General features: G+C 47.1%; 1 protein-coding gene across 3 annotated transcripts in view; it reads right to left on the bottom strand.

Annotated features, from left to right (window-relative positions):
- ARHGAP23 (Rho GTPase activating protein 23) overlaps positions 1–26,147 on the bottom strand; it is an 82,376-nt gene that overhangs the window by 35,683 nt on the left and 20,546 nt on the right. Inside the window, exons 1-4 of one of the 3 annotated variants that reach the window (XM_044297583.1) lie at positions 11,851–12,742; positions 988–1,164; positions 661–679; positions 104–202 (exon numbers count right to left, since the gene is read on the bottom strand). In XM_044297583.1, coding sequence (XP_044153518.1) covers positions 104–202; positions 661–679; positions 988–1,164; positions 11,851–12,054 — 499 coding nt within the window. In that variant the 5' untranslated portion in view covers positions 12,055–12,742. Of the gene's footprint in view, positions 1–103; positions 203–660; positions 680–987; positions 1,165–11,850; positions 12,743–26,147 lie in introns of those variants that run through there. The other 2 variants (XM_044297582.1, XM_044297585.1) reach the window with 2 other exon arrangements.

The following is a 26,147-nucleotide window of genomic DNA, read 5'->3' as shown; positions in this document are numbered from 1 at the left end:
ACATGGATATGCCATGAGAGTACGATGCTGTGGAAGGGGCTGGTGCCATATAATTAGCAGGAAATGAAGAATAAGCTGTATTCTCTCTCATCCCATCACCCACCAGTGCACAATCCAGCCTGCTGTGCAGGTCCACCTTCTTTCACCTGCTTGACAAAGATGGTGTCCATTGGTTCCAAACGACTAGATGCAGAGGGGTAGTCTGAAATACAGCACAACAAGAGGGACTTGTAGACGGAGAGGGATTACACCTCTTAAAGGAGTTGTCGCATGAAGACAACTCATTCCCTATCCACAGTATAGAAGATACGTGTCAGACAGACGGGGGCTCCAGCGGTCGGATCGCAAGAACGGGGATCGGCAGACACGCATGTCCATTCAACTGGATATAGCTAAGTACAAGCTCAGCTATCTCCGAAACCCCAATAGAGCTGGATGGTGCAACACTGCACATGTGTGACCACCGCTACATCCAAGCCCCTGTTCTTGTGATTGGCAGAGGCCTCCGCCAATCAGACACTTAAGGGATAAGTTGTCTTCACTGGACAGCCCCTTGAAGGAGAAACATAACGTTTAGTAAGACCATACAACTAGTGCAGTAAGATATAATTCACCAGGCCTGAGACCACAGAATATGTCTGCACTATCATGGCCACTTACCTGCATCCCCATTGGCTTCCTGCAAGGAAAAAGAGAAGGTGGTTACCACCACGTACAATGGACGCAGAAGATATGGTTATGTCTCACATTACAAATCCCATAACATATTTTCACAAGTTAAAAATGCAAAGTACACGCTAAGCAAAGCCCCTCCAAGACATCAGTGGAAACCCAGCGCCTGGACCTGCACCCATCTTCTGACAGGTTTCCTTTAGGCCGTGTTCTGGATGTATTATATGTCGGCATTACCCACGACCTTACTATGGATTTAACTGATGCACAGACCTCTGGATGGGATGTATGGTTAGGTCATGTAGATGCTCATACCTGTTGTGAGGCATGGACTGCGGATTCAGGTGGATACACGATGAAATGGCGCAGAGTGAAGCCAAATCCTTGCCGGGTTTTCCTGATGATCAATGTCCTGGGTCCGACCCATGTAAAGGGCTCTTCAGGAGGTGGGGAATTGCTGAGTCGAGCCCCATCCCGAGGGGCTATGGGGGCCTGCAAGCACAGCAAGAAAGATAAGGATAAGCACATCATGCAGAGCTTTCACCTTCAGCAATCCAATCCTTCAGACCAAAGAATGACGTGTGATCATAAAAACATGGCGCTCTCCTCCGGGATCAGCACCCCTCTGGTGGCTGTATGGGGTACTGCAGCTCTTAACATGCCATCACTACATCCCTTTAAATCGATTGCTTGATATTATCGCATGACATGCCCCATAATACTGATAATATTGGGGCAGTTAGACGGGTTCACCATTTCTAAAAAAAAAAAACAAGCCAAAAACAAAAACATTTTTTATAAACCAAGACCCCTTTAAACGGGTTTTCCAGCAGGGTAATTTTGATGACCTGTCCTCAGGATAAGTAATCAGTATCTGAATTGTGGGGGTCCGACTTCCGGAACTTTTATCGATCAGCTGCTTGAAGAGACCACAAACCTCTAGTGAGCACAGCGCCGTCTGTTGTAGAGTGGATGTGCTTGGTATTGCAGCTCCGACCATTCACCGCGCTGCACCTAGGCCATGTGACTGATGAATGTGACGTCACTGGTTTTGGAAGCTTACTGTAGTGCTGTGACTACGGATGAGCGAATCGATGAAACATCCGAAGTCGATTCGCTCATCCCTAGCTGTGAGCTTTCAAACAGCTAATTGGTGGGGTATCGGGGGTCAGACCCCCCACCGATCCGATATTGACATAATTATATTTTACTCTGAGAAGACCCCTTTAATGTGTGTGCTTCCTACATTGCTATATGAGACATCACCTATATACAGGATATGAGAAGAGGAGCTCCTGCAGTGTATACACCAAGGACACAGAATATATACTGGTACGTAGGACATTCTCATCTTCTTCACACATTATTTGCTCCTTTCTACACTGATCTCCCTTCACCCTGAGGACATAGCGCTGGGATGAGGACATGATTGGGGGGCTGGGGCCGTGACAGACAGAGACATCCTGGAAATGAGTCAATTCCACATACAGCTGATCTATATGGGAGGGGGAATGAAAGAGAGAGGGCCCAAAGGACACAGCTGCAAACAATGCCCGCCTGGCACAGACAGTCTAACAGACTGGGGGGAGCGTGACCCCGGGCTTTCTCCACGCCCCTTGTAAATGATATCATTTCACAGGAAAGACAGTCTTACACGCATCTTCATCATCTAGCCGGGGAGATATGGACCTGTCCCATGAGACATGAAAGTCTCCTCCCAGATATCAGACAATACATGCACGGATCACGCCTCCACACATGTAAGAAGGGCGTCCTGGGGTGTGCAGAGCTCCCTGTGATCCGATACATGGTGCTCAGGATGAACATATGCATGCTATATGGGGAGGGTTTACACAAAAGGACTGGCCCCCCAACAGCATCAATAACCTGGGGTGGGAGATCCTCGCTTTTACCCCAGAGCTCCCCTCCCCCCCCCCCCCCCCAAGACCAGCCACACCCCTTTATAGTACCTATGTGCCGTCAGCGTACTGTACTGTACTATGCTAACACTCACCGTCATACAGCTATGTGCCGTCAGTGTATTGTACTATAACACTCACCGTCATACAGCTATGTGCCGTCAGTGTACTGTACTATGATAACACTCACCGTCATACAGCTATGTGCAGTCAGTGTACTATACTATGATAACACTCACTGTCATACAGCTATGTGCCGTCAGTGTACTGTACTATGATAACCCGTCATACAGCTATGTGCAGTCAGTGTACTGTACTATGATAAAACTCACTGTCATACAGCTATGTGCCGTCAGTGTACTGTACTATGATAACACTCACCGTCATACAGCTATGTGCAGTCAGTGTACTATACTATGATAACACTCACCGTCATACAGCTATGTGCCGTCAGTGTACTGTACTATGATAACACTCACCGTCATACAGCTATGTGCCGTCAGTGTACTGTACTATGATAACACTCACCGTCATACAGCTATGTGCCGTCAGTGTACTGTACTATGATAACACTCACCGTCATACAGCTATGTGCCGTCAGTGTACTGTACTATGATAACACTCACCGTCATACAGCTATGTGCCGTCAGTGTACTGTACTATAACACTCACCGTCATACAGCTATGTGCAGTCAGTGTACTGTACTATGATAACCCGTCATACAGCTATGTGCCGTCAGTGTACTGTACTATGATAACACTCACCGTCATACAGCTATGTGCCGTCAGTGTACTGTACTATGATAACACTCACCGTCATACAGCTATGTGCCGTCAGTGTACTGTACTATGATAACACTCACCGTCATACAGCTATGTGCCGTCAGTGTACTGTACTATGATAACACTCACCGTCATACAGCTATGTGCAGTCAGTGTACTGTACTATAACTGAGGTTGTCTCAGCTTTGTGCTGTAAAATGTGACTTTTCCAGGGAAGAGCTTCATGGCTACTAAGCTGTGGGCCAGGCAGGGGAATACAGCGCGGCAGACAGTGTGTCACCCAGCAGTGTCTCTGCCGGTGCCAGGGGCAGGCTCTGTGGCTCAGGAATTCATAGAAAGATTAGATGATTAGGATCTGCACAGCACTGTGTCAGCCGCTGAAGGGATATATTGGGAAGGAAAGCAGCATGCAGCAGGAGATTACAGAAGGTTACACAGGCCACGCACACGGCCAGAGCCAGATCTCCCCGCCATTATCTGCACCGCAGGAGACGGGCAAATTATATAAGCAGGCGGCCAGAAGACAGAAGCCTGTGCCCAAGGGTAACCTGCCCAACGTCAGAAGAAGTGTACAAGACCCACAAAAACCCCTGCACGCCAAGCACACGCAGGTCCGCCACATACAGTACAACACAAAAACACCACAAATGCACTGCCCCCCAAATCTGCACCATGTCCTATCAAAGCTCCACCAATGACAGCAACTAAAGGGTCTCTTTACATGCCAATGAAGGGGCTCCAGAAGAAGTAAGGGCCCCCATGAATTATTAGGAGGGCTGTGACAACTCTAAAAGAATCAGAAGTGCAGGGGAGTGTAAAAGTGACCCCTTTAAACGCTGCTGAGTGGCAAACATTTCTTCCAGCCCCTGACTGGCACTTTTTAGTGGGCACAACCCTCAAGTTAAATATAATAGGAAGGACCATGTAGTAAATATACAGAGGCCCGTTCTGGTCTGTTTTATCATGACAACCCCCTTTAAACTGATCTGACCCCTCCAACCCCCAGCAATCGTTGGTGGCCTTGGAAGGCTGGTCTGGCATTACGAGGCAGCCATTCTGGGGCCTTATTCACAAATCCGTGTCCGGGATGACACCAGTGACAAGATGGTCAGCGGTTCATCCATGAAGGATCGGTGCTATGTGCCCTCCGCATGTCATCTATATTCCACGGACACTGCTCGGCTGAAAATTAATATCTACAGCATTTCCTAGCAACGATCGGTGAATCACGGATGCATCCACGTAGTGTCCGTGTCTTTTCACTGATCCATAGACTACATAATGGGTGTGAGGAATCTGTAAATACGGACAAAGATAGGGCGTGCTTCCATGAAGTAATACACATTACATTAAAATCAATGGGTACGTGTGCTGTCCGCGGAGAACATGGACATCACACATCAGATCCACTGACGTCTGCACTAGGGTGCATTCAAACAACTGGGTCCGCTCTGCAGACAGCAAACCGCTAATCCGAAAAACACGGACACCAGCAGGGTGCACCCCTCATCGCAGTGCGGACCCATTGACCACCAGATATAGGATGCGAGGTGCACATGGCCTGTGTCCGTGCTTTGCAGATCCCTGATTTGCGGCCCTCAGTGATAGCACCCTAAGGCCTAAAGCTGAAATGATCTTTTATCAAGAGCTCCAAGATGGACGATCAGTTACCCGAGGACACATCCGATACCACCTGCTGCAGATGCCCATCCTGCAGTGTGCCGACTGCAAGATGGCAAACATCCCAAATAATTATTTTCCCAGATACTCTATTTCAGTTTTAGCAAATCAGTAAAACAAGAACATAAAAGTATAATACGACACTGAAGACGTATCATCTAATATCACAGCATACAAAAAAAATTCACGTCTGTATACACACACTATATACCAGTACCACATGCAGCTATTATACGGCGGACAGCTCGTACCATGTCATAATATTCTAATTAACGAGGTCAAAATCCCTCCCAATCCTCTCTCATAAATCTAACCTTGGTCTCCCCCATCCCAACTGCTCATGATTATCCCCTCGGACAGCGAGGTTAGCGCCCCCAAGGTTCCCTACAGACTCTCCCTTGCACACCGCTGTGTGTCTATATTTCATCATTAAAGGGGTTATCTGAGAATTTGATATTGATGGCCCGGCCTCAGGATAGGTCATCAATATCAGATCGGTGGGGGTCTCCATGGTGCTGCATGAGTGCTTAAGCCTCTTCCTAGGCCAGTGAAGTGACCTTCATCAGTCATGTGGCCTGCGTGCAGCTCAGTCCCATTCGAGCTGCAATACCAAGCACAGCCACTATCCAATGTATGGCGCTGTGCTTGTTAAGCTGTGAAGAGACTGGAGCTCCGGTGAGCGCAGCGGAGTCTGCAGGAGAGCACCCACACCAATTCGATATTGATGAACTATCCTAAAGATAGGCTATCCATATCAAATTCCTGGATAATCCCTTTAATAGTTAAATATCTGTACAAGACCAGTACTGAATAGTAACCAGTTTCCGATTCTCCAGAACTGTCCCTGCATGCGTTTCTTTATGTTGTCCCACAAGAATCTTCTCTTCTTCTGCTTTCTGTAGATGTTCTTTCAACTCAAGAACAGTCGGAGAAGTCGGCAGGAGCCCATGTTAGAAGATATGGAAGAGCCGCTAGGAATATTCCATGCATCAAGGGAAGGAAGGCTCCTACTTAGCTCCCCTATATAATCTTCCGAAGACCGAGAATGGAAGAAAACGAGAGGGTCCCTGCCTGGAGTGAAGGACCAGAAGGAGATAAGGAGGCTATCATCAATGGCTGGGATCATCTCGTTGGATTGGACTTCTAGAACGCACAGACACAATGGCCGCCTCAGACATTACACCTACATTCAGATTCTTCATCATAAAGGCAGGTGGAGACTGAGATGTATAGCAACGACTACAAATAAAAGCGATAGCAACCGGGCATGACTACATTAGCTTACAGGAGACCTGACAGCTGCTAGCTTTACCTCCACTTTGTATACTCAGGGGGCAATGTTATACACATACACCATATATACACGGAACGTGTTTCACCAGAATGCTAACATTTACAGGACGGTCTCTGCACGAGACAGACAAAACCAATATTATGTCTAGCAGAAAACAGGGCCTGTAATCTCATCTAGCTATGGAAGAAGTGGAATCTGATTAATGCGTCCTCCAATATTCTGCACTCGACCACGGCACTCTCTCAGGCCATGTTCACACTGTGTTTGTGGTCACCTTATGCGCCAGGACATTGCCTCACGGCATCCATAGACAAGAATGGCGTACACATGACTGTAGTCTGGTCAGTATACATCAGTGGAGCTTTTTTAAAGTTTTCAATACAAAGTAAATCCCACAATTATATAAAATAAAAAAAACGTATACAAAAAAAAACTTAAAGTGGCCCCATGTTGTAGGCGGGTCCAAACAGCAGACGGGGCAGCAAAAGTAGGCAGGAACAACAGAAGTAGGCGGGGCCAGCAATACAGCACAAAATGCTGCCCTATAGGAGGGCACATGGCTGCTCTGCAGGTGAATAAGTACCTGATGCGCCTAGCATTCAAGGGGTTATCAAGGAATGGATAATGGATAGGTCATCATTATTACATCTGTGGGGGTCCTAGTACCCCCACGATCAGCTGTTGCAGGGAGTCACTGCACTCACCGAAGCTCTGGTGAGCACATCCAGCTCCAGGCAGGTTTCCAATCACAGCGCCGTACTTTGTACAGTGGCAGTGCTTGGTATTGCAGCTCAGCTCCATTGACTTGAATGGGGCTAAGCTGCAACTAGGCCATGTAACCAATGTACGGTGACATCACATGGCCTAGGTAGGAAAAGGCTGCATGCTCACTGAGCTCCGGCCTCTTCTGACAGCTCGACGGACCCCTACAATCTGATATTGATGAGCTATCCAGAGGATAGGTCATCAATATAAATTACGGTACTGCAAAACCCCTTTAACTAATGCTGAGAGTATCAAATCATTATGTACCTGGCCAGTGGCCGTGAGGAGGGCTCGGGAAGCCCCCTGGGCATCGACACACTGGTATATTTCTCTGTAGGGTCTATGGCCAGTCCTCCTCTGCGAGCGCTGATGGATGAGAACACAGCCATCGACACTCGTTTACACCTGCCTGATTACAGAAGCCGATGTAAACTGAATGAGGGAAGACCAGTTGCTACTACAGTCAGATCTGCTGTTATCGGCAGCACACCCCTGATTACACAGGGCCGATAACCGGGCCCTCATGCAAGATGCCCAAAGTTTTCTCGTTTATCTACAGATCAGCTGCTCGTTTATACTGGCCAATTATCAGGAATGAGCTTTCCTATGAAAAATTGTGCAGTCTAATAGGGCCCTGAGATGCCAATCCCATTCGACTGCTGGTGGGTTGGAGAATTTCCTCCTCATAATGAGCACCACTTGACATAAAGAAATCATCCTTAATCATCACTTGTTTCGCTCACTTTACGTGAAGCAATCATTGCCCAAACCATGCTGTGTGATTGGCCAATATAAAAGGGCCCTCATAAGGGCCCCCAATGGTAAAGTTATCACAGAGTATCCTGCTAATGCTCTCCTGTAATCGGCAGGGAACCCAACGCTAAGTATTTGCTTCCAAACAGCACCCCCACAGGAGAAATGAAGCATTACATCATTCCTACTGGACTGAAATATAATGTCATCCAGGACAGAATATGTTGTTTGTGGCCTCATGCCGGTCTGGCAGATACATGAAGGTCGAGAATGAGAACCACGCTCCATAAACAGTGTTCCTAAAGGGTACTGGACAATGGGTTTTACAATCCAAACAACCCCTTTAATCCTATGTATATGAATAGTCTAAAGCAGGGATGGCTCGCCACCAAGATATCTGCCCATTTTTGCCCTCATACAATGACTACTATAATCATATAAAATACAGTCCACGGGGTGCTGAAGGGCAGCCTAGGGAACATTTCCCAGCAGTATAATCTGTGCAGGATTACGGAATACAGTGAACATTATAATCTCCTCCAGACTGTGGTATACTGATTGCAGAGGAATATGTCCCAAATGTATGCACTGCACACCCTTCAAGCCATGAACCTCCATGACTATCACTCCCATCATTTCATATTCTCTTGGAGTACGTTTCTTTTTCATACTTGAATAGTTCCAAGGAGAGTTGGGGAAAGGAGACGACAACTGCTGTGACAATTTGTGCATCGGATAAGTGGTTGTCACTTTTCCAGCAAACCCAGGCATCAGCATGAAAACCTACAGAGAATACTAGACTTGCACCTTAGGTAAGATAACAGGGATCTGAACAGATTTGGGAAAGGGGGGGGCCTTTTTAGATCCATATGGAGCGATGCAGGAACCCATGTGCGGCCCGTCCGCAGCTAATGGAATCCATCACAACGCTACTTTTCATGTGGCTTTCTGGAACAAAAGCATGACCTAAATTCTCCAACTAATGAAAAACAAAGTCACGAAAACAGAGGCAGAACGTGAAGTTCCTCAATTCTCCGAGAAGTTCAAGAACAGAGGAGTAAACACTTGAGCAGGTTCTGTAACATCTCAAATGATTAGAAGTGCTTATCACAGACATGGGCCAAGGTCACCTCACAGACATGGGCACGGACACGACTAGCGTGCTTTCACACACAGCCGTTTCATGATTTAAAAACAACACTGCAGTTCTTGATGGGGTAATGTGAGTCAAAACCAGAAGAGGATCCGGCAGGAGGGAGAAGTCCCATCTTTACAGTTCCCCTTTCTTCTGAATCCAAACTGCAGTATATTTCCAAAAAATACGTGTGAAACCTCTCTAAACGTGACCCTCTGGTGTTATCTATCTTTGATGAGGGTCTATGATCTGGGACCTTTAAAGGGGTTTTCCAGTAGTTTCATATAATGGCCTATCCTAAGAATGAGCCAACAATATCTGACAGGCAGATGTCTAACACCAAAAAGTTGGCGCCAGAACTACAACTCCATCCATCGTGGAGCTGGTTATGTAGTACTGCTACCACATAAACTGGTTATAGTGTGCTTAATGTAAAAAGACGTCATACAGTACATGTCAACGCTAGAACCAGCCCTGTACCTCACATGGATCCAGAGATCTCCACACTCATTGCTCTGCTAGATTTATATCAAGCTGGAAGCTCAGGGACGTGTCCTTTCTGCTGCAGCTCAGGGGGTGTGCCCTTATTACTGCATCTCTCTCCTTACCACAGCTCAAGAGGCAGTTACAGGATGGAACTGAGCATGTGGGTCCATCTCAGTAAGGTGGACATAGAAATAAGAAAAAAAAATCTAACAAACAGCAGGTGGCGCTATGCAGATACATTTTAATAAATAACTAACTGGTGATACTACATTTTTACTTACATGCCATTACAAAAAGTGTTCAGATCCAGGTGCTGGTTTGGAAAATGTTAAATATTTTTCATGGGACAACCCCTTTAAGTGAATGGGTGATGTGCAGTTTCAGAGCTAGAGCTACTTTGGAAAAGCTGATCAGCGGGGGTGCGTGGTGTCAGACATCTGCTTATCAGATGTTGATTGCTTTTAATGAGGGCAGACCACTAATATAAAATGATCAGAAAACCCCTTTCGAATGACTGTAAACATTAGTTTAAAGTTGATTGAGATGGTCGATTTCAGGCTAATGTGATTGTTCACTGGAAGAAATGTAACAAAGAACGATAGTTTGAGTCAAATGACGGCCTACTGTCATCATCTGGAAAGAAATCAGTCATGCTTAAAGGGGTAGTCTCACAAAAAATATTCTACAGTTTTCAAACCAGCACCTAAATCTGAATACTTTTTCAATTGCATGTAATAAAAAATGTAGCATAGCCACTGAGGTATTTAATCAAATGTATCTGTATAGCACAACCTGCTGTTTGATTTCTTTTCTCATTTCTTTGTCCGGCTTACTGAGATGGCCGCACATGCTCAGGTTTCATCCTTCAACTGCCCCCCTGAGCTATGATAGGGAGAGCATGGACACGCCCCCTAAGCTGCAGCAGAAAAGACACTCCCCTTGAGCTGCCAGCTTGATATAAATCTAGCAGAGCAATGAATGGGGAGATCTCTGGATCCATGTGAGGTACAGGGCTGGTTCTAGCTTTATTAGACAGAGGTTGTCATGTACTATATGATGTCTGGTGTTCATGTTTTACATTAGTCATGGAATAGCCTCTTGTACACAGTCTGTAGCCAACAAACAATCTTTGCCTGAAGGAACATTCATCCATGCCTGGTGTCACTGAACATCTATGACCAGTATGAATGACTGTACTGACCAGCATGGACTAAAACGCGTAAGCCTGCATTATAATCGTTCACCACATGCTGGAAAAGGAGTAAGCCTGCATTATAATCGTTCACCAGATGCTGGAAAACGCGTAAGCCTGCATTATAATCGTTCACCAGATGCTCAACCATCAGCCTACTAATGTTTATGGCCACCTATACAGGCTGCATTCAGTCTCCACGTCAAAGGATAAAAGTACCCACCCCAAAAAACCATCACGTCAAATGAATGGGAACAAAATCAACTAAAATCCATTCGCTCGTCCCCGCGTTTGTTGGAGGCTTGTTACAGTTTGATCGCTGGGATTCATTTACTATATGGTCATGGACTGTGAATCACTCATCCAGCATGTTCCTACATTTGGTTGGACTCCCCCTTTAATTGCAGTGCTACAAAAAGCAATTATCAGGTGTGTTCCCTAAATGTAGGAGCAAAAGACAGGGGAGGCTGGCTGCGCACACGAGCACACTTTTATATTTATATTTATTCGGAAATGTCTTTAGTCAGAATATATATTCATTTTGGATTATTTATCCATTTTCATTAAATCGATGGGTGTGATGGCAGGAAGTGTAATTATGCACAGGCTCCATTGTCTACAGCGTGACTAGCATGTGCTTAATGGGTGTCCTGGGGAATTATCAAGCCTGGGATACATGTCGTTACCTGCCAATGACCTGCGTCTTATAGAACCATTTCAGATCAGTATTGATGATCATTGATAAATGTCATTGCTCATCGTTACAGGACTCTGCATCCGGACTTTTGGGAGAGGAGCCGCACATCCCCACCAAGGCTAGTGTGCAATGATCAGCAATTCCCAAACTTAATCTCCATGAACTATGCTGTTTTCATCCAAGCGGAAGGGGAGAAAAAAAAGAAAAAAAAAAAAGAACTGGCTGTCCTTAAATAAAGGAAATGACAGGCCCCAAACCTGAGAGTCGAGCACCGTCCAGGACACACATATATACAGAGACGAAATATTCTGCATTGCTAAGAGCCGGTCTATAAGTAGCACCGTGCCGCTCCGCATACTGCACATTACTCGGAGAGGATATATATATATTCAGTTAGACATTGTCTGCATACTTCAGTCCAGCACAGCCGCACATACCTCTGCTATTAAAGTGTTAATAGGCCACGCATCTTACCCCTTGCTGTGTACCCCAATGGGAACCCCTCGTCCTGGTTGGAAGGGTTGCCGACCTTCGTTCTCCATTCCTTGAGCTGGCGAGCCAAATGCAGCATGGCTCTGGTGAACTGCAATCCACTCCCACTACCTTCTCCCAGCACCAGTTTGGCCCCTGAGGGCCCGACATGCTCCTTTGCATGACAGGCAGGGTGGCATGAAACATGAAATCCACTTGAAAATGACCAGGGTGTCATGGTCCTAAACTTGTCATGCCCAAGCGGGAGAGTAGAGCTGAAGCAACGGTTGACAAAGGGTGGGAGGAGGTGACGGAGTAAAAGGGGTGACACATTGGGACACAAAGCGAGAGGAAAGTGTCAGGGATCAGCTATCTGTATGACAGATCTGCTGTAACACAAGCTGGAGCACACAAGAGACAGCCAGCCACGGGCCACTCAATGGAGGGGGCGACGGACATGGAAAACAGACAGACGGAGAGAAAACGGAGAGATGGATGAAGGGAAACACAGAAAGAAGACAGGACAACAGAAAAGCACAACTCATGGGAGGGGAAGGTCCTCGGCACACAAAGAAACAATCAGAGCCGGGCGTCCACAGGGGAAAACTACTGGTCGCCTGTGAGGCAGCTGCCACGGGCCCTTACCCCACCCTGCATGTGCCTCTCCACACCCCTATGCCTGTCTCTCCCCAGCCCCAAAGCTGACAGCAGCACAAGTGGGGGCCGGCTGGCCGGAGGGGGGTGAGGCTTAACCTGCCCATCAGCACTGCCAGACTGTCTGCTGAGAACGCTGTCTGTGGGTGCACACAGCATGTTTATCAATGGGTGCCAGGCTATGCACTTAGCTGTGCCAAGATGACATGATGACTGACACAGAGACTGCCCGGCCAGGTTTTAAGACAAGATTGCCAAAGGTGCACCTTACTATGGGTCAGCCAAACTGTGATGGGCATCTGCCAGGGATGTGTCAGGCGAGGGCACGCTGGTTCAGTGAGCATTGGGAATAATCAGAAAAGTCCACTTAGAAAGTTTAGAGACGGCCTGTCACTTCCGGTGCATACCTCGTGTCACTCACTCCTGTGCCTCTCTCTGTTCTCCATGGCTTTCCGTCTTTCTCACGTTTCCTTCCTTCCTAAATATGTTCTCACTAAATGCAGAGCTCAGGGACGCTGGAAGACTAGGAGAAAGGCTAGCCTCAAAAACAAGGGGGGATGGGAGGACTGGGTACCAACACAGGATGAGGGGAGAATAAGTCGTGCAGAGGGCAGCCTATGGGGCACCTAAAGAGGTTTACAAGGTAAAGACTACCCTTTTAGTTTTTACCATGAACCATCGTCCATCGCACTGCTACTTCAATAGGGATCAGCTGCAATACCAGACTAAGCCTGCAGACAAGAGTGGCGCTCTTTTCTAAACTTTGGCAACCCTTTTGAGACACAGAGGTGTAAGCTTGGGCAAATTCTGGAGACAACTTTTTGAATAGTGGAATGTTTTTATTGATGAACCAAACTGGAGTGCTATAAATGGTTCCTATATTCAACTTGTCTCCCTCTGCCAAAAAATATAAAAAGATCACTACAAGTATACATTTTAGGGTTCCTTGGCATCTCTGAGGCCTAGTTTACGTTTCATTGATGTCAATGGGAATCGATTGGCTGCAGCCTTGTAAATAATGGTTCCTCTATCAAAAATGGTTGTGTCTACCCTGTGTGAATAGGCTCCACACAAAGCCCTTCAGAGTGGAGCTGCTCCGGCTGGCACAAAGCACTTGAACCCTTTGAAGTGAAGGCTCCTGCCCTCATGTACCACCGCTCCATACAAGCTGCCGATTGTCCAGCGCGCCGTAAACCAGACCGTAAAAGTACTTCACAAGGACTGGGACATAAGTCTGCGGGGAGAAGACATCTCGCTGCAAACACAAAGAAGTGGGAGCCTGAAATTAATTATTCATACAGGCCCAAGACAAAGACCACAGAGGGGGCGTGGGCCGGGGACTGTTAACCCATTCAGAGGGACTACGCTCAATATCTCATGGTCAAGGACGGACAGTTTCAGTTTTTCTGGTGCTTTTCGGTTCGCTAAGTTCTACTGTACTAGAAGATCTGACAACTATGGTGATGGTGAACCAGTGAGCGGAGAATATTAGGCTACTTTCACACTAGCGTTCATGGGTCCGTTCGTGAGCTCCGTTTGAAGGGGCTCACGAGCGGACCCGAACGCCTCCGTCCAGCCCTGATGCAGTCTGAATGGAGCGGATCCGCTCAGACTGCATCAGTCTGGCGGCGTTCAGCCTCCGCTCCGCTCGCCTCCGCACGGACAGGCGGACAGCTGAACGCTGCTTGCAGCGTTCAGCTGTCCGCCTGGCCGTGCGGAGGCGAGCGGATCCGTTCAGACTTACAATGTAAGTCAATGGGAACGGATCCGCTTGAAGAGGTCACCATATGGCTCAATCTTCAAGCGGATCCGTCCCCCATTGACTTTACATTGAAAGTCTGAACGGATCCGCTCAGGCTGCTTTCACACTTAGAATTTTTTCTAAGTTATTAATGCAGACGGATCCGTACTGAACGGAGCCTCCGTCTGCATTAATATGATCGGATCCGTTCAGAACGGATCCGATCGAACGCTAGTGTGAAAGTAGCCTTACATGCATTAGCATTTTGCTTGTATTTACATTGTTTTCCTGCCCCTACAAACACGTGTCAGCTGCTCGCGGGGTGTGAAGTCATCAATACAGCTACCAATAAGAAACTTGTCCGTCCACTCTCCATGCAATAAAAAGACTTGGCACAGGATCGTGGCACCGGCAGGAACCATGTCATAGTTGTTATGGGGGTGGGGGTAGGATTTCGGATGGCCACACACATTAGAATAATATGGGATGAACTCGCCCATTTTGGTGGGACCAGGTGACCATATTATGTGTTGTGGGGTGTCCAGGCTTTCTCCCAACAGCAGAAGTCGGGGGAGAGATGGATCAGGTTGTTAGATTTCAACATGCCCAATGTCTTCTTCAGGCAAGTTATAAACCACCACCAGAAAAGTCTGGAAGAATCGTATTCTCTTTTTGCCTGTTCAAATATCCATGCTTGCCCAGGCAGAGTGTGCATAGCAGGATCTATGGCCAGGTTTAGGACCATCTGACCACAAGTCGCTTCAGTTTACAATGGCGGAGATTATCTTCAGTTGAAAACGAGTGTGTTGGATCATTTACAATCGCTACACGAGGTCGGAATAATAAAATTACAAGCAAAATTATAGCTTTTATACTCAGCCTAAGGCTCCATTCACACGTCCGCAATGTGTTTTACGGAGACACGGATCCGCAAAACACGGAAAGCGGCAATGTGCGTTCCGCATTTTGCGGACCGCACATTGCCGACATAATAGAATATGCCTGTTCTTGTCCGCAATTGCGGACAAGAATAGGACATGTTCTATTTTTTTGCGGAAACGGAAGCACGGATGCGGAAGTGCGGATCCGCAAATGTGGATGCGGACAGCACATTCCGTTCCTATAGAGAATGAATGGGTCCGCACCCTTTCCGCAAAATTGCGGAAAGGATGCAGACCCATTTTGCGGACGTGTGAATGGAGCCTGAGGCCTCATGCACACAGCCGTTGGGCGGCCGTGGCCGTATTGCAGCCCGCAAACGGCATGTCGGCAAACCATGGCCGCCGGCATCACGGATGTGGACCCATTCACTTGAATGGGTCCGCAATTCCGGAGATGCGGAACGGAGTCACAGAACGGAACACCGGAAGCACTACGGAGTGCTTCCATGGTGTTTATTTCCGTGGTTCCGCACCGCAAAAAAATATGGCATGTCATTTTTTTGCGGGGTGGACATACCACGGACCCATTCAAGTTGAATGGGTCCGGCCCGCTGCACGGATGTTGTCTGCACGGAACGGCCGCACAATAGCTGTGTGCATGAGGCCTAAGGCTGGGTAAAGATGCTGTGCTGAATAGCTACCAAGGAGCACCCATGATATGTGTGCAGATCAGTGCGGTTTTCAAACTGCAGCTAAAAGCGGTTTCTTAATGGCCGTGCACAGGATTACATGTTTTAAGTCAGGACTGCAAACCTATATCCTGTCAGTGCTCTGTTCCAGAAAGTAGCTGATTTCTGTGACTGCTGCGGCCAAACACAGGCTACAGCGGTCACATCGGCTTGAAAGTTACGTCACAGTCAATGTAACCGCTAAGGCCTATGATTCGCCTCAACAGTCATGTGACTCAACCAGAAGCGGCCGGGAACGGAGCAGGTCAGTATGCTTTTCTGTATTCAGCAGCACAGATCCAGATGATAGGGGTTGTCGGCTCCAAGGCTGGACAACCCTTTAATGGAGCTGAGCTGCAATACCAGACGCAGCCTATGCGCCACAGTGGCACTGCTGAGAGGGAGGAAAAGGAGAATTACTCTCATGCAACTCTTTTCTTTCCATTAGTCACCTGCCCTCCTGCCTCCTGGTAAGACAAGGGAATAAAACCACCAACCACCTACCAAGATATCCCTACAAAACAAAACAAAAATGCACAACCAAATCCAATAAAACTATGCATAGTAGCATTCCTTCATCTTTCACAGATATTAAATATAACATGAAGAATACACTGTAGGAGGGAACTAGTAGCGGGTTGGCCTTTTTCTGTTCACCACACAGTCTGGAGCGCCGCAGGTCATCAGTCTGGACAGAACTACTACTCCTATTTGTAATAAAACCCTAACCACTCACTCCATATTCTTTATATGCAGAATGACTCATCATAGAAATACAATGGAAATCGATGTGACAGTAACCTGTACTTATGGGCATCTCCAATACAAATCCTGGACCCTCCTATAGTGGTGAGCCCCAGTATATGTACCTACAAACATACAGCTATTTTTCCCTTATGATTTCTAGCCCACTCTATTATTACCAAGAAGCCGCTAAATTTTTGTGAAAAAGAACAGAAAAACATTGCAATAATTCTTATCTCAACGAACATTTTTCCTATCCAATTACAATTTCTGAGCCGCTCGTTTACATGTCGCTCATGTGACCACATTACAACGCCGTCCTGTGTTTTCTCGAATATGCTCTCCTTTTACTAGATGAAGGATAAAAGCGCAAGCGCACACAGGAGCAGATCATTATCTCCCCAGTGACCTGGGATTAGCTGACATGTCTAGGTGGGTGACAATGACACACGCATGGCCACACATGAGCTCATTATTTGGGGTGAGCAGGCACAGACAATGATGGGGGGGGGTAGGATGCGTGGCCCTGGAATGAAGCCGGGCAGGGCGTGTGAGCATACTACAAGAGATATGTGTAGGAAGAGCTAGGTGCACCTGTTACACCCATCAGCTCACTCTCACTAGCCTCCCAGTGGCATCATACACGGGGCGGGAGCACCGCTTTTTTACCACAAACATAAACTGCATGCAATGAATCACTGATCCCCATAATAGCTCAGCGCTGTACATGGACATATCATTTCAGGAACACGTTTGATTAAGCTTGTAAAAAAATTCCAAGTATTTCAGGCTATAAGAAATGGGGCGAGGATCGGATCGTTCGCCACCCTCCTCCCTTTCCCTCCGTCCTACTACTTTTGTCTATTTACACGGGCAGATCATCAGGGACAACGTCCATTCCTGATAATTGCCCCGTCTAAATTCATATGGGGAACAAACGATCATTCCTGATAATGCCCAGTGTAAGGACTCATGCACACCTCCATTGTTTTGGTCCGCATCTGAGCCAGATTTTTTGTGGCTCAGATGCAGACCCATTCACTTCAATGGAGCCACAAAAAAATAGAACATGTCCTATTCTTGTCCGTTTTACGGACAAAAATAGGCGTTTCTAAAATGGGCGGCCCATTCCGTTCCACAATTTGCGGAACGCACATGGCAGGCATCTGTGTCTGGCAGATCACCAATTTGTGGATTGAAAAACACGGTGCGGTCATGTGCATGTAGCCTAAGGCTGCATTTACATGGGCTGCGTGCGGTCTGTGAAATGTGGTCAATGTAACAGCCACATTTCCTAGACCGACCGTGGCTCGCGTGAGCCGAAGTCACTCCAGCATAGTGATCTATGTGAGTTCCAGCGCAACCGTGGGTTTACTGTCCTGTATTCACGGAATCATTTCAGTAGAAGGCAATAGACACAGGGTCGGGTTGGAACTCACAGCATTTATACTGTAGATCACTATGATGCAGTGAGTTCGGCTTTGGGCCGGGAACTGTGCCCGTCACACAGACCACATTTCACGGACTGCACACTCCCCATGTAAACATGCTTTCAATCACCTCCTTAAAAAAATGAGCAAAATATAGGGCAATGTGACTAAATGCAGCATATAAAACCGCTGTTTGCTCAGCATCATGTGCTGTGACAATGAAACTGCACGTGGACAGAAAACAGTAGTAGGGATCTTTCATCCTCATAAAGAGGGGATGATCGCTGCATGTAAATGAGCAGAGAACAATGGGGATTGCACTTTGTACCAGCCAATGTCAATGGGCTCTCATGTCCCAAGGTGGCTTTTTAATAGCAATGCCTGGTGCATGTAAAGGTATGCAGAGTATGTGGTTGCACACAATTTAGGCCAAGTTCACACTTCAGTTATTTGATCAGTAATTTCCATCAGTTATTGTGAGCCAAAACCATATGCACAGACGGATCCGCACCTATAATACAAACGCTTGTATCCGTTGAGAACGGATCAGTTTGCATTACCATGGATCGGTTTGCATTTTGTTCATGATAATGCAAACCGATCCGTTTTGATTTACAATGAAAGTCAATGGGAGGCGGATCCGTTTTCAATTGCACCATATTGTGTCAGTGAAAACGGATCCGTCCCCATTGACTTACATCGTCAGTGAGGACGGATCTGTTTGGCTCCGCATCGTCAGGCGGACATCAAAATGCTGCAAGCAGCATTTTGGTGTCCTCCTCCAGAGCGGAATGGAGGCAAACTGATGCATTCTGAACGGATCCTTATCCATTTAGAATGCATTGGGGCTTAACCGATCCATTTTTGGCTGCTTGTTAGAGCCCTGAAACGGATCTCACAAGCGGACCCAGAAACGCCAGTGTGAAAGTAGCCTTAGAAATAAGGTAATGGTAAGATCTGCACCTGTCCTGTGTTTTTGACCCTCACCCGGTTTTGGCTTACAATAACTGATGGAAATAACTGACCAAATAACTAAGTGTGAACTCAGCCTTAGGGCTCATGCACACGACCGTATGTAGTTTGCGGTCTGTGAATTCTGTATTTTGTGGAATGTAACAGCTGGCCCTTCATAGAACTGTACTATCTTTGTCCGTTTTTGCGGACCGGAAATACGGACATACGGAAAGCACAACGAGTAACATCCGTTTTTTTGCGTACCCACTGAAGTGAATGGTTACGCATACGGTCCGCCAAAAAAAAAAAAAAAAAACAGAACGGACACGGAAAGAAAATACAAGTGCGCATGAGCCCTAACCTTGATTTTTATTGTTCAACTGTCCCACAATGGTGATGGGCAGTAAGATTGCACCCAAAGCTGCTTTCTACATTTTTTGCTATATAAATTTTTTTAAATCTTTAGCTCCACTTGCAAGTATGTAGTATATTTGTAGCATCTTTACATTTGGCTTTCACAGATCCAATCGGATATGGATTGCACAGATCTAATTCCTTTGGATTTGTATAACAGAACCAGTGGCGATGCAGGAAACGTGGGGAACTGGCGGTCATCCCTCACTAAAGTGAATGAAATTCCTGGATCAGGGCTGTGAGAGCAGGAAGGGGCAGAGCAGGTTCCTGTGGAGTCAGCACAGGATATTACAGGCAGGTTAAGCACCTTCCTCTCTGCTGTACTGTCCCCTGTCTACCTACCTCCTCCCTATGTCAGGGGACATGCTTACTACAAACATCCCACACTGTGTGCCTGCTCTCAGGATTCCCATGTGGTCCCGGCCCCAGAGCATTGTCCTCATTATTCACTACCCTTCCTTGTTTCATGTTTAAATGGATTTACATGACGCTTACAAGTCAGTAATGGAGAAGGAGAACAGTACGTGGAGTCCCACCATTGCATAAAGCAGCTTAACACTGTATGAGACGTGAAGGATGAGGGCACAAGGCTTCCAAGGAGTCAAACATTATGCCACGCAAAGTGGCGCCCATTGAAAACTATGCCCGAAGTATAAAACAGCCTCAAACAATATCAATAGAAAGTAACATAACGGTGCAGGTGTGAAAGTGAAACACAAACCTGAAAAGGCCCCCCAGTCAGAGGAAGATTTCGGGAGAGATGCCTATAAGAACAGGTGTATACAAAAGGTCTCTAGAGGTAGAGGTACATATGGAAAAGTAGTGATTATGGGGACAGATGGATTTTTAGGACTTGTCTAATCTAGGGGCAGCCATATACAGTCAGGTCCATAAATATTGGGACATCGACACAATTCTAGCATTTTTGGCTCTATACACTACGACAATGGATTTGAAATGAAATGAACAAGATGTGCATTAACTGCAGACTGTCAGCTTTAATTTGAGGGTATTTACATCCAAATCAGGTGAACGGTGTAGGAATTACAACAGTTTGCATGTGTGCCTCCCACTTGTTAAGGGCCAAAAGTAATGGGACAGAATAATCATCATAAATCAAACTTTCACTTTTTAATACTTGGTCGCAAATCCTTTGCAGTCAATTACAGCTTGAAGTCTGGAACGCATAGACATCACCAGACGCTGGGTTTCATCCCTGGTGATGCTCTGCCAGGCCTCTACTGCAACTGTCTTCAGTTCCTGCTTGTTCTTGGGGCATTTGCCCTTCAGTTTTGTCTTCAGCAAGTGAAATGCATGCTCAATCGGATTCAGGTCAGGTGATTGACTTGGCCATTGCATAACATTCCACTTCTTTTCACTCTTTTGTTGCTTTTGCAGTATGCTTTGGGTCATTGTCCATCTGCACTGTGAAGCGCCGTCCAATGAGTTCTGAAGCATTTGGCTGAATATGACCAGATAATATTACCTGAAACACTTCAGAATTCATCCTGCTGCTTTCGTCAGCAGTCACATCATCAATAAATACAAGAGAACCAGTTCTATTGGCAGCCATACATGCCCACGCCATGACACTACCACCACCATGCTTCACTGATGAGGTGGTATGCTTAGGATCATGAGCAGTTCCTTTCCTTCTCCGTACTCTTCTCTTCCCATCACTCTGGTACAAGTAGATTTTGGTTGCATCTGTCCATAGGATGTTGTTCCAGAACTGTGAAGGCTTTTTTAGATGTTGTTTGGCAAACTCTAATCTGGCTTTCCTGTTTATGAGGCTCACCAATGGTTTACAAACTTTACATCTTGTGGTGAACCCTCTGTATTCACTCTGGTGAAGTCTTCTCTTGATTGTTGACTTTGACACACATACACCTACCTCCTGGAGAGTGTTCTTGATCTGGCCAACTGTTGTGAAGGGTGTTTTCTTCACCAGGGAAATAATTCTTCGGTCATCCACCACAGTTGTTTTCCGTGGTCTTCCGGGTCTTTTGGTGTTGCCGAGCTCACTGATGCGTTCCTTCTTTTTAAGAATGTTCCAAACAGTTGTTTTTGCCACGCCTAATGTTTTTGCTATCTCTCTGATGGGTTTGTTTTGCTTTTTCAGCCTAATGATGGCTTGCTTCACCGATAGTGACAGCTCTTTGGATCTCATCTTGAGAGTTGACAGCAACAGATTCCAAATGCAAATAGCACACTTGAAATGAACTTTGGACCTTTTATCTGCTCATTGTAATTGGGATAATGAGGGACTAACGCATACCTGGCCATGGAACAGCTGAGAAGCCAATTGTCCCATTACTTTTGGTCCCTTGACAAGTGGGAGGCACATATGCAAACTATTGTAATTCCTGCACCGTTCACCTGATATTGAAGGAAATACCCTCAAATTAAAGCTGACAGTCTGCAGTTAAGGGCTCATTCACACGACTGTTTGAAGCCCGTATTGCGGACCGCATTACACGGGTCCCGTTCCGTGGCAAATCCGGAATGGAACCACGGAACACTACGGAAGCACTACAGAGTGCTTTCTAAGGTTCCGTTCCGTGCTTCCGCACCGCAAAAAGATAGAGCTTGCTCTATCTTTTTGTGGAATGGAGGGCTCGCGGACCCATTTAAGTGAATGGGACCGCGATTCCTATGCGGCTGCCACACGGCAGGTGCCCGTGCTTAGCGGACCTCAATTTGCGGTCCACAGCACATGCACAGGCTTCACACGGTCGTCTGAACAAGCCCTAAAGCACATCTTGTTTGTTTCATTTTAAATCCATTGTTGTGATGGTGTAAAGAGCAAAAAAATTTTGAATTGTGTCGATGTCCCAATATTTATGGAACCTGACTGTATGTTGAATACCCATCGCCTGAGTCCCGACTCACAACTCGGCTGAATACTTCTGCTGGTGGCTTATATCCAAAATATTGGGCAAAAATATTTATTTCGTCCGATCCTTCTCTCCCCCAACATCATCTGATGGGCGAGAGTCGAGGGCAACCAATACACATTAGTAGGGGTGCACCGAAATGAAAATTCTGGTCCGAAACCGAAAATTCAGGATACCCCTTGACCGAAACCGAAACCGCCTTTTTGCCCAAATACTTTTAAAAGACCCCCCACCCCATAACAGTGCCATCCACAGACCCCCACCCACCCCATAACAGTGCCATCCACAGACCAGACCCCCCCACCTCATAACAGTGCCATCCACAGACCCCCACCCACCCCATAACAGTGCCATCCACAGACCCCCACCCACCCTATAACAGTGCCATTCACAGACCCCCCCCCCCCCCAATTGTACAATTAATAGAAAATAGCGGGGAGGGACTGGGAGGAGGAGCTGGGGGCCGGTGCGTTCACTGTGCTCCGACCCCCAGCTCCAGTAGTTATAAAAAGTGTGCAATTAATACGGATTCTATTCATGAGGCCCCCTCTACGCACATCCTACTCACAGGGCTGTTATCTTAATGCTGGCCGGCCGGGCAGACGAGCGGCAGCGTCACGACTGACGTCACATGCCTGCGCAGCCTCCTTCATTCAGAAAGTAGGCCGGGCACATGACGTCAGTCGTGACGCTGCCGCTCGTCTGCCCGGCCGGCCAGCACAGCCCTGTGAGTAGGATGTGCGTGGAGGGGGCCTCATGAATAGAATCCGTATTAATTGCACACTTTTTATAACTACTGGAGCTGGGGGCCGGAGCACAGTGAACGCACCGGCCCCCAGCTCCTCCTCCCAGTCCCTCCCCGCTATTTTCTGCCGATATGTACAAATATCGGCCGAAATGGATTAGGTGCATTTTCGGCCGATATTTTCGGCTGCCGGAATTTCGGTGCACCCCTACACATTAGTGTATTGTCGGCGAAACCTGCATGCTGACAATCTAATGCAGGAACCAGCACTACAATTCCCAGAACGCCCCATTCATTTCTATAAGAGTTCTTAGAAGAGCAGAACAAGTACGGTATGCATGCTGGGAGTTGTAGTTTCACAACAGCTGGTGTGACGGAGGTTGTCTACCCCTGGTATGTGTGAACCTGCCATTCTCAGGTATGGAGGCCACAACTGAAGACCATTCATAATGGCTGCCTACAGAGGGGAAAAGGCACATACAGGTATAGAAAATATTCTATATGTTAGGACTAGTTGGGGTTGCCCCTTAGGGCTCTTTCACACTTGCGTTGTCCGGATCCGTCGTGTACTCCATTTGCCGGAAGTGCCCGCCGGATCCATAACACCGCAAGTGAACTGAAAGCATTTGAAGACTGATCCGTCTTCAAAATGCGTTCAGTGTTACTATGACAGCCAGGACGCTTTTAAAGTTCTGGTTGCCATAGTAGTAGTGGGGAGCGGGGGAGCAGTATACTTACCGCCCGTGCGGCTCCCGAGGCGCTCCAGAATGACGTCAGAGCGCCCCATGCGCATGGATGACGTGATCCATGCAATCACGTCATCCATGCGCGTGGGGCGCCCTGACGTCACTCTGAAGCGCCCCGGGAGCCGCACAGACGGTAAGTATACTGCTCCCCACTACACTTTACCATGGCAAACAGGACTTTAGCGTCCTGGCAGCCATGGTAACCATTCAGAAAAAGCTAAACGTCGGATCCGGTAATGGGCCGAAACGACGTTTAGCTTAAGGCCGGATCCGGATTAATGCCTTTCAATGGGCATTAATTCCGAATCCGGCCTTGCGGCAAGTGTTCAGGATTTTTGGCCGGAGCAAAAAGCGCAGCATGCTGCTGTATTTTCTCCGGCCCAAAAACTTTCCGGTCCTGAACTGAAGACATCCTGATGCATCCTGAACGGATTTCTCTCCATTCAGAATGCATGGGGATAATCCTGATCAGGATTCTTCCGGCATAGAGCCCCGACGACGGAACTCTATGCCGGAAAAGAACAACGCAAGTGTGAAAGAGCCCTTAGACATGAACATGTCGGTCAATCCTGACCCAGATTTGCCCACTGGGGTTTTAGATTTCGAGCTTCCAACAGCCTTGAGCTCTGTGTATGTTTATCACTATAAATGTAAATGGTGGTGAGAAAAAGTGAACATCTGGAAAAGCAGGAAAAGTTCAATTCACTGAGGCAGGAAATCAGAACAGAGGGCCGCTGACCTGACGGCTCCCACTCAGATCCCACAAACTGGGGAGAAGCAAATACAATGCAGAAAGAGTCTCAGCTCCTCCACAATAGGTATGCATTTGCAATGGCAGAACAAGGCTCCTCGGCATCATCAGCCATGAGCTGAGTCAAACCTGCAGATGAAGAAGCATGGTGGCTCGGTGGTTAGCCATGAGAAATTGCAGTCCTGGGGTGCCGCGTTCAAATATGACCAACAGCAATGTCTGCATGGAGTTTGTATGTTCTCTCCATCTTTGCTTGGCTTTCCTCCCACTCCTAAAAACATACTGATTTGGAATTTTGAAAAACATCCAATACCAGAGCAATGACTCAAAATTTCACCTCTGACACCTCCACTTTTTTGATGGACAGAACAGTAAGATGAGGTGGCTGCAAAGGGCAGAAGAGGCTGGTGAGTGGCAGCCGTACAGATGGGCATCAGTCTGTAAAGACACAGCCAAGCACATCTGCAGACCTCTATAGCTATCATTTACTACACATCCTAAGGATATTGCTTTACATTTCTGTGAATGGACCTCCCCTTGAAGATTATGTTATCCTACATTTTTCTACAATTACAAATGACTGTCTTTGTCTATGCTTTACAACCATCCAGCACCCTGAGCTGCATTCACAGTTCTGCTGGCTACATGCTCTGGTAATCTGCCCTCTGGGACAGGCCGTAGATAACTGTCTGTCAAACTCATGTCCTTCCTTCTGTTACCCTGCCCGACCCAATAAACATGTGCTGAGGACAGGTAAGTAAGCACAATTATTTTAATAGGGGAAACACATCTGTCGGGCATCCCTGATGCTGCATATCTCACAGGATCAAACAACAGGTTTAGATCCAAAAGCTTCTGTCCTCCAAGCTCATCGTAGACACGCAATCTACAGCAGATTTCGGAACGGCTTAGACAATAATAGGATCCAATTGACCACTGAGACCACTTACATGTAGTGCCTAAAGGCCCCTTTACGCTGCACAATTTGGCAGACAATTATCGGGAAGGAAGCGTTCCTTCCAGACAAGTGCATGCTCCTCAGTGAAGGAGACCGCTACATTTACATACAGTGATCTCCTCCACAGTATAGGGAGGAGCAATCGCTAATGCCATCGCTCGTCCCCATACAAATACGCTGGCCGAGCATCAAGCAGATCATCACTGACAAGCGTTTGTAGGAAAGCTCGTAGCAATTATCTGCTGGTGTATTCGCAGCTTTCATGCGGTGCTGTAAACGGCCGTTTGCTGGCAGTAGATTGTGCCATCTAAACATCTAGTCAGTATGGGACGAGCGATGGCATTAGCGATCACTCCTCCCCATGCTGTGGAGGAGATCACTTCATGTAATAGCAGTGGTCTCTTTCACTGACCAACAGGCGACTGCCGGGAAGGAGCGCTTCCCTCCCGACAAACGTCTGCTACATTGTGCAGTGTAAAGGAGCCTTTAGGTGACAACCTGAAGGGTGTAATGACCCGATGGCACCTTTACACCATAAAATAAAAAACTGCTTTTTGGCGCTGCAGGATCTATAGAAGTAGGCCACCTTTACACCAGCAGATAATCGCCTACGAGCGCTCCTACGAATTATCTGGTCCGATGCTCCTGATCACCCCG

This window comes from Bufo gargarizans, chromosome 6 (assembly GCF_014858855.1).
Source record: "Bufo gargarizans isolate SCDJY-AF-19 chromosome 6, ASM1485885v1, whole genome shotgun sequence".
Lineage (NCBI taxonomy): Eukaryota > Metazoa > Chordata > Amphibia > Anura > Bufonidae > Bufo > Bufo gargarizans.
This window is presented reverse-complemented; position numbering and strand designations above follow the sequence as displayed.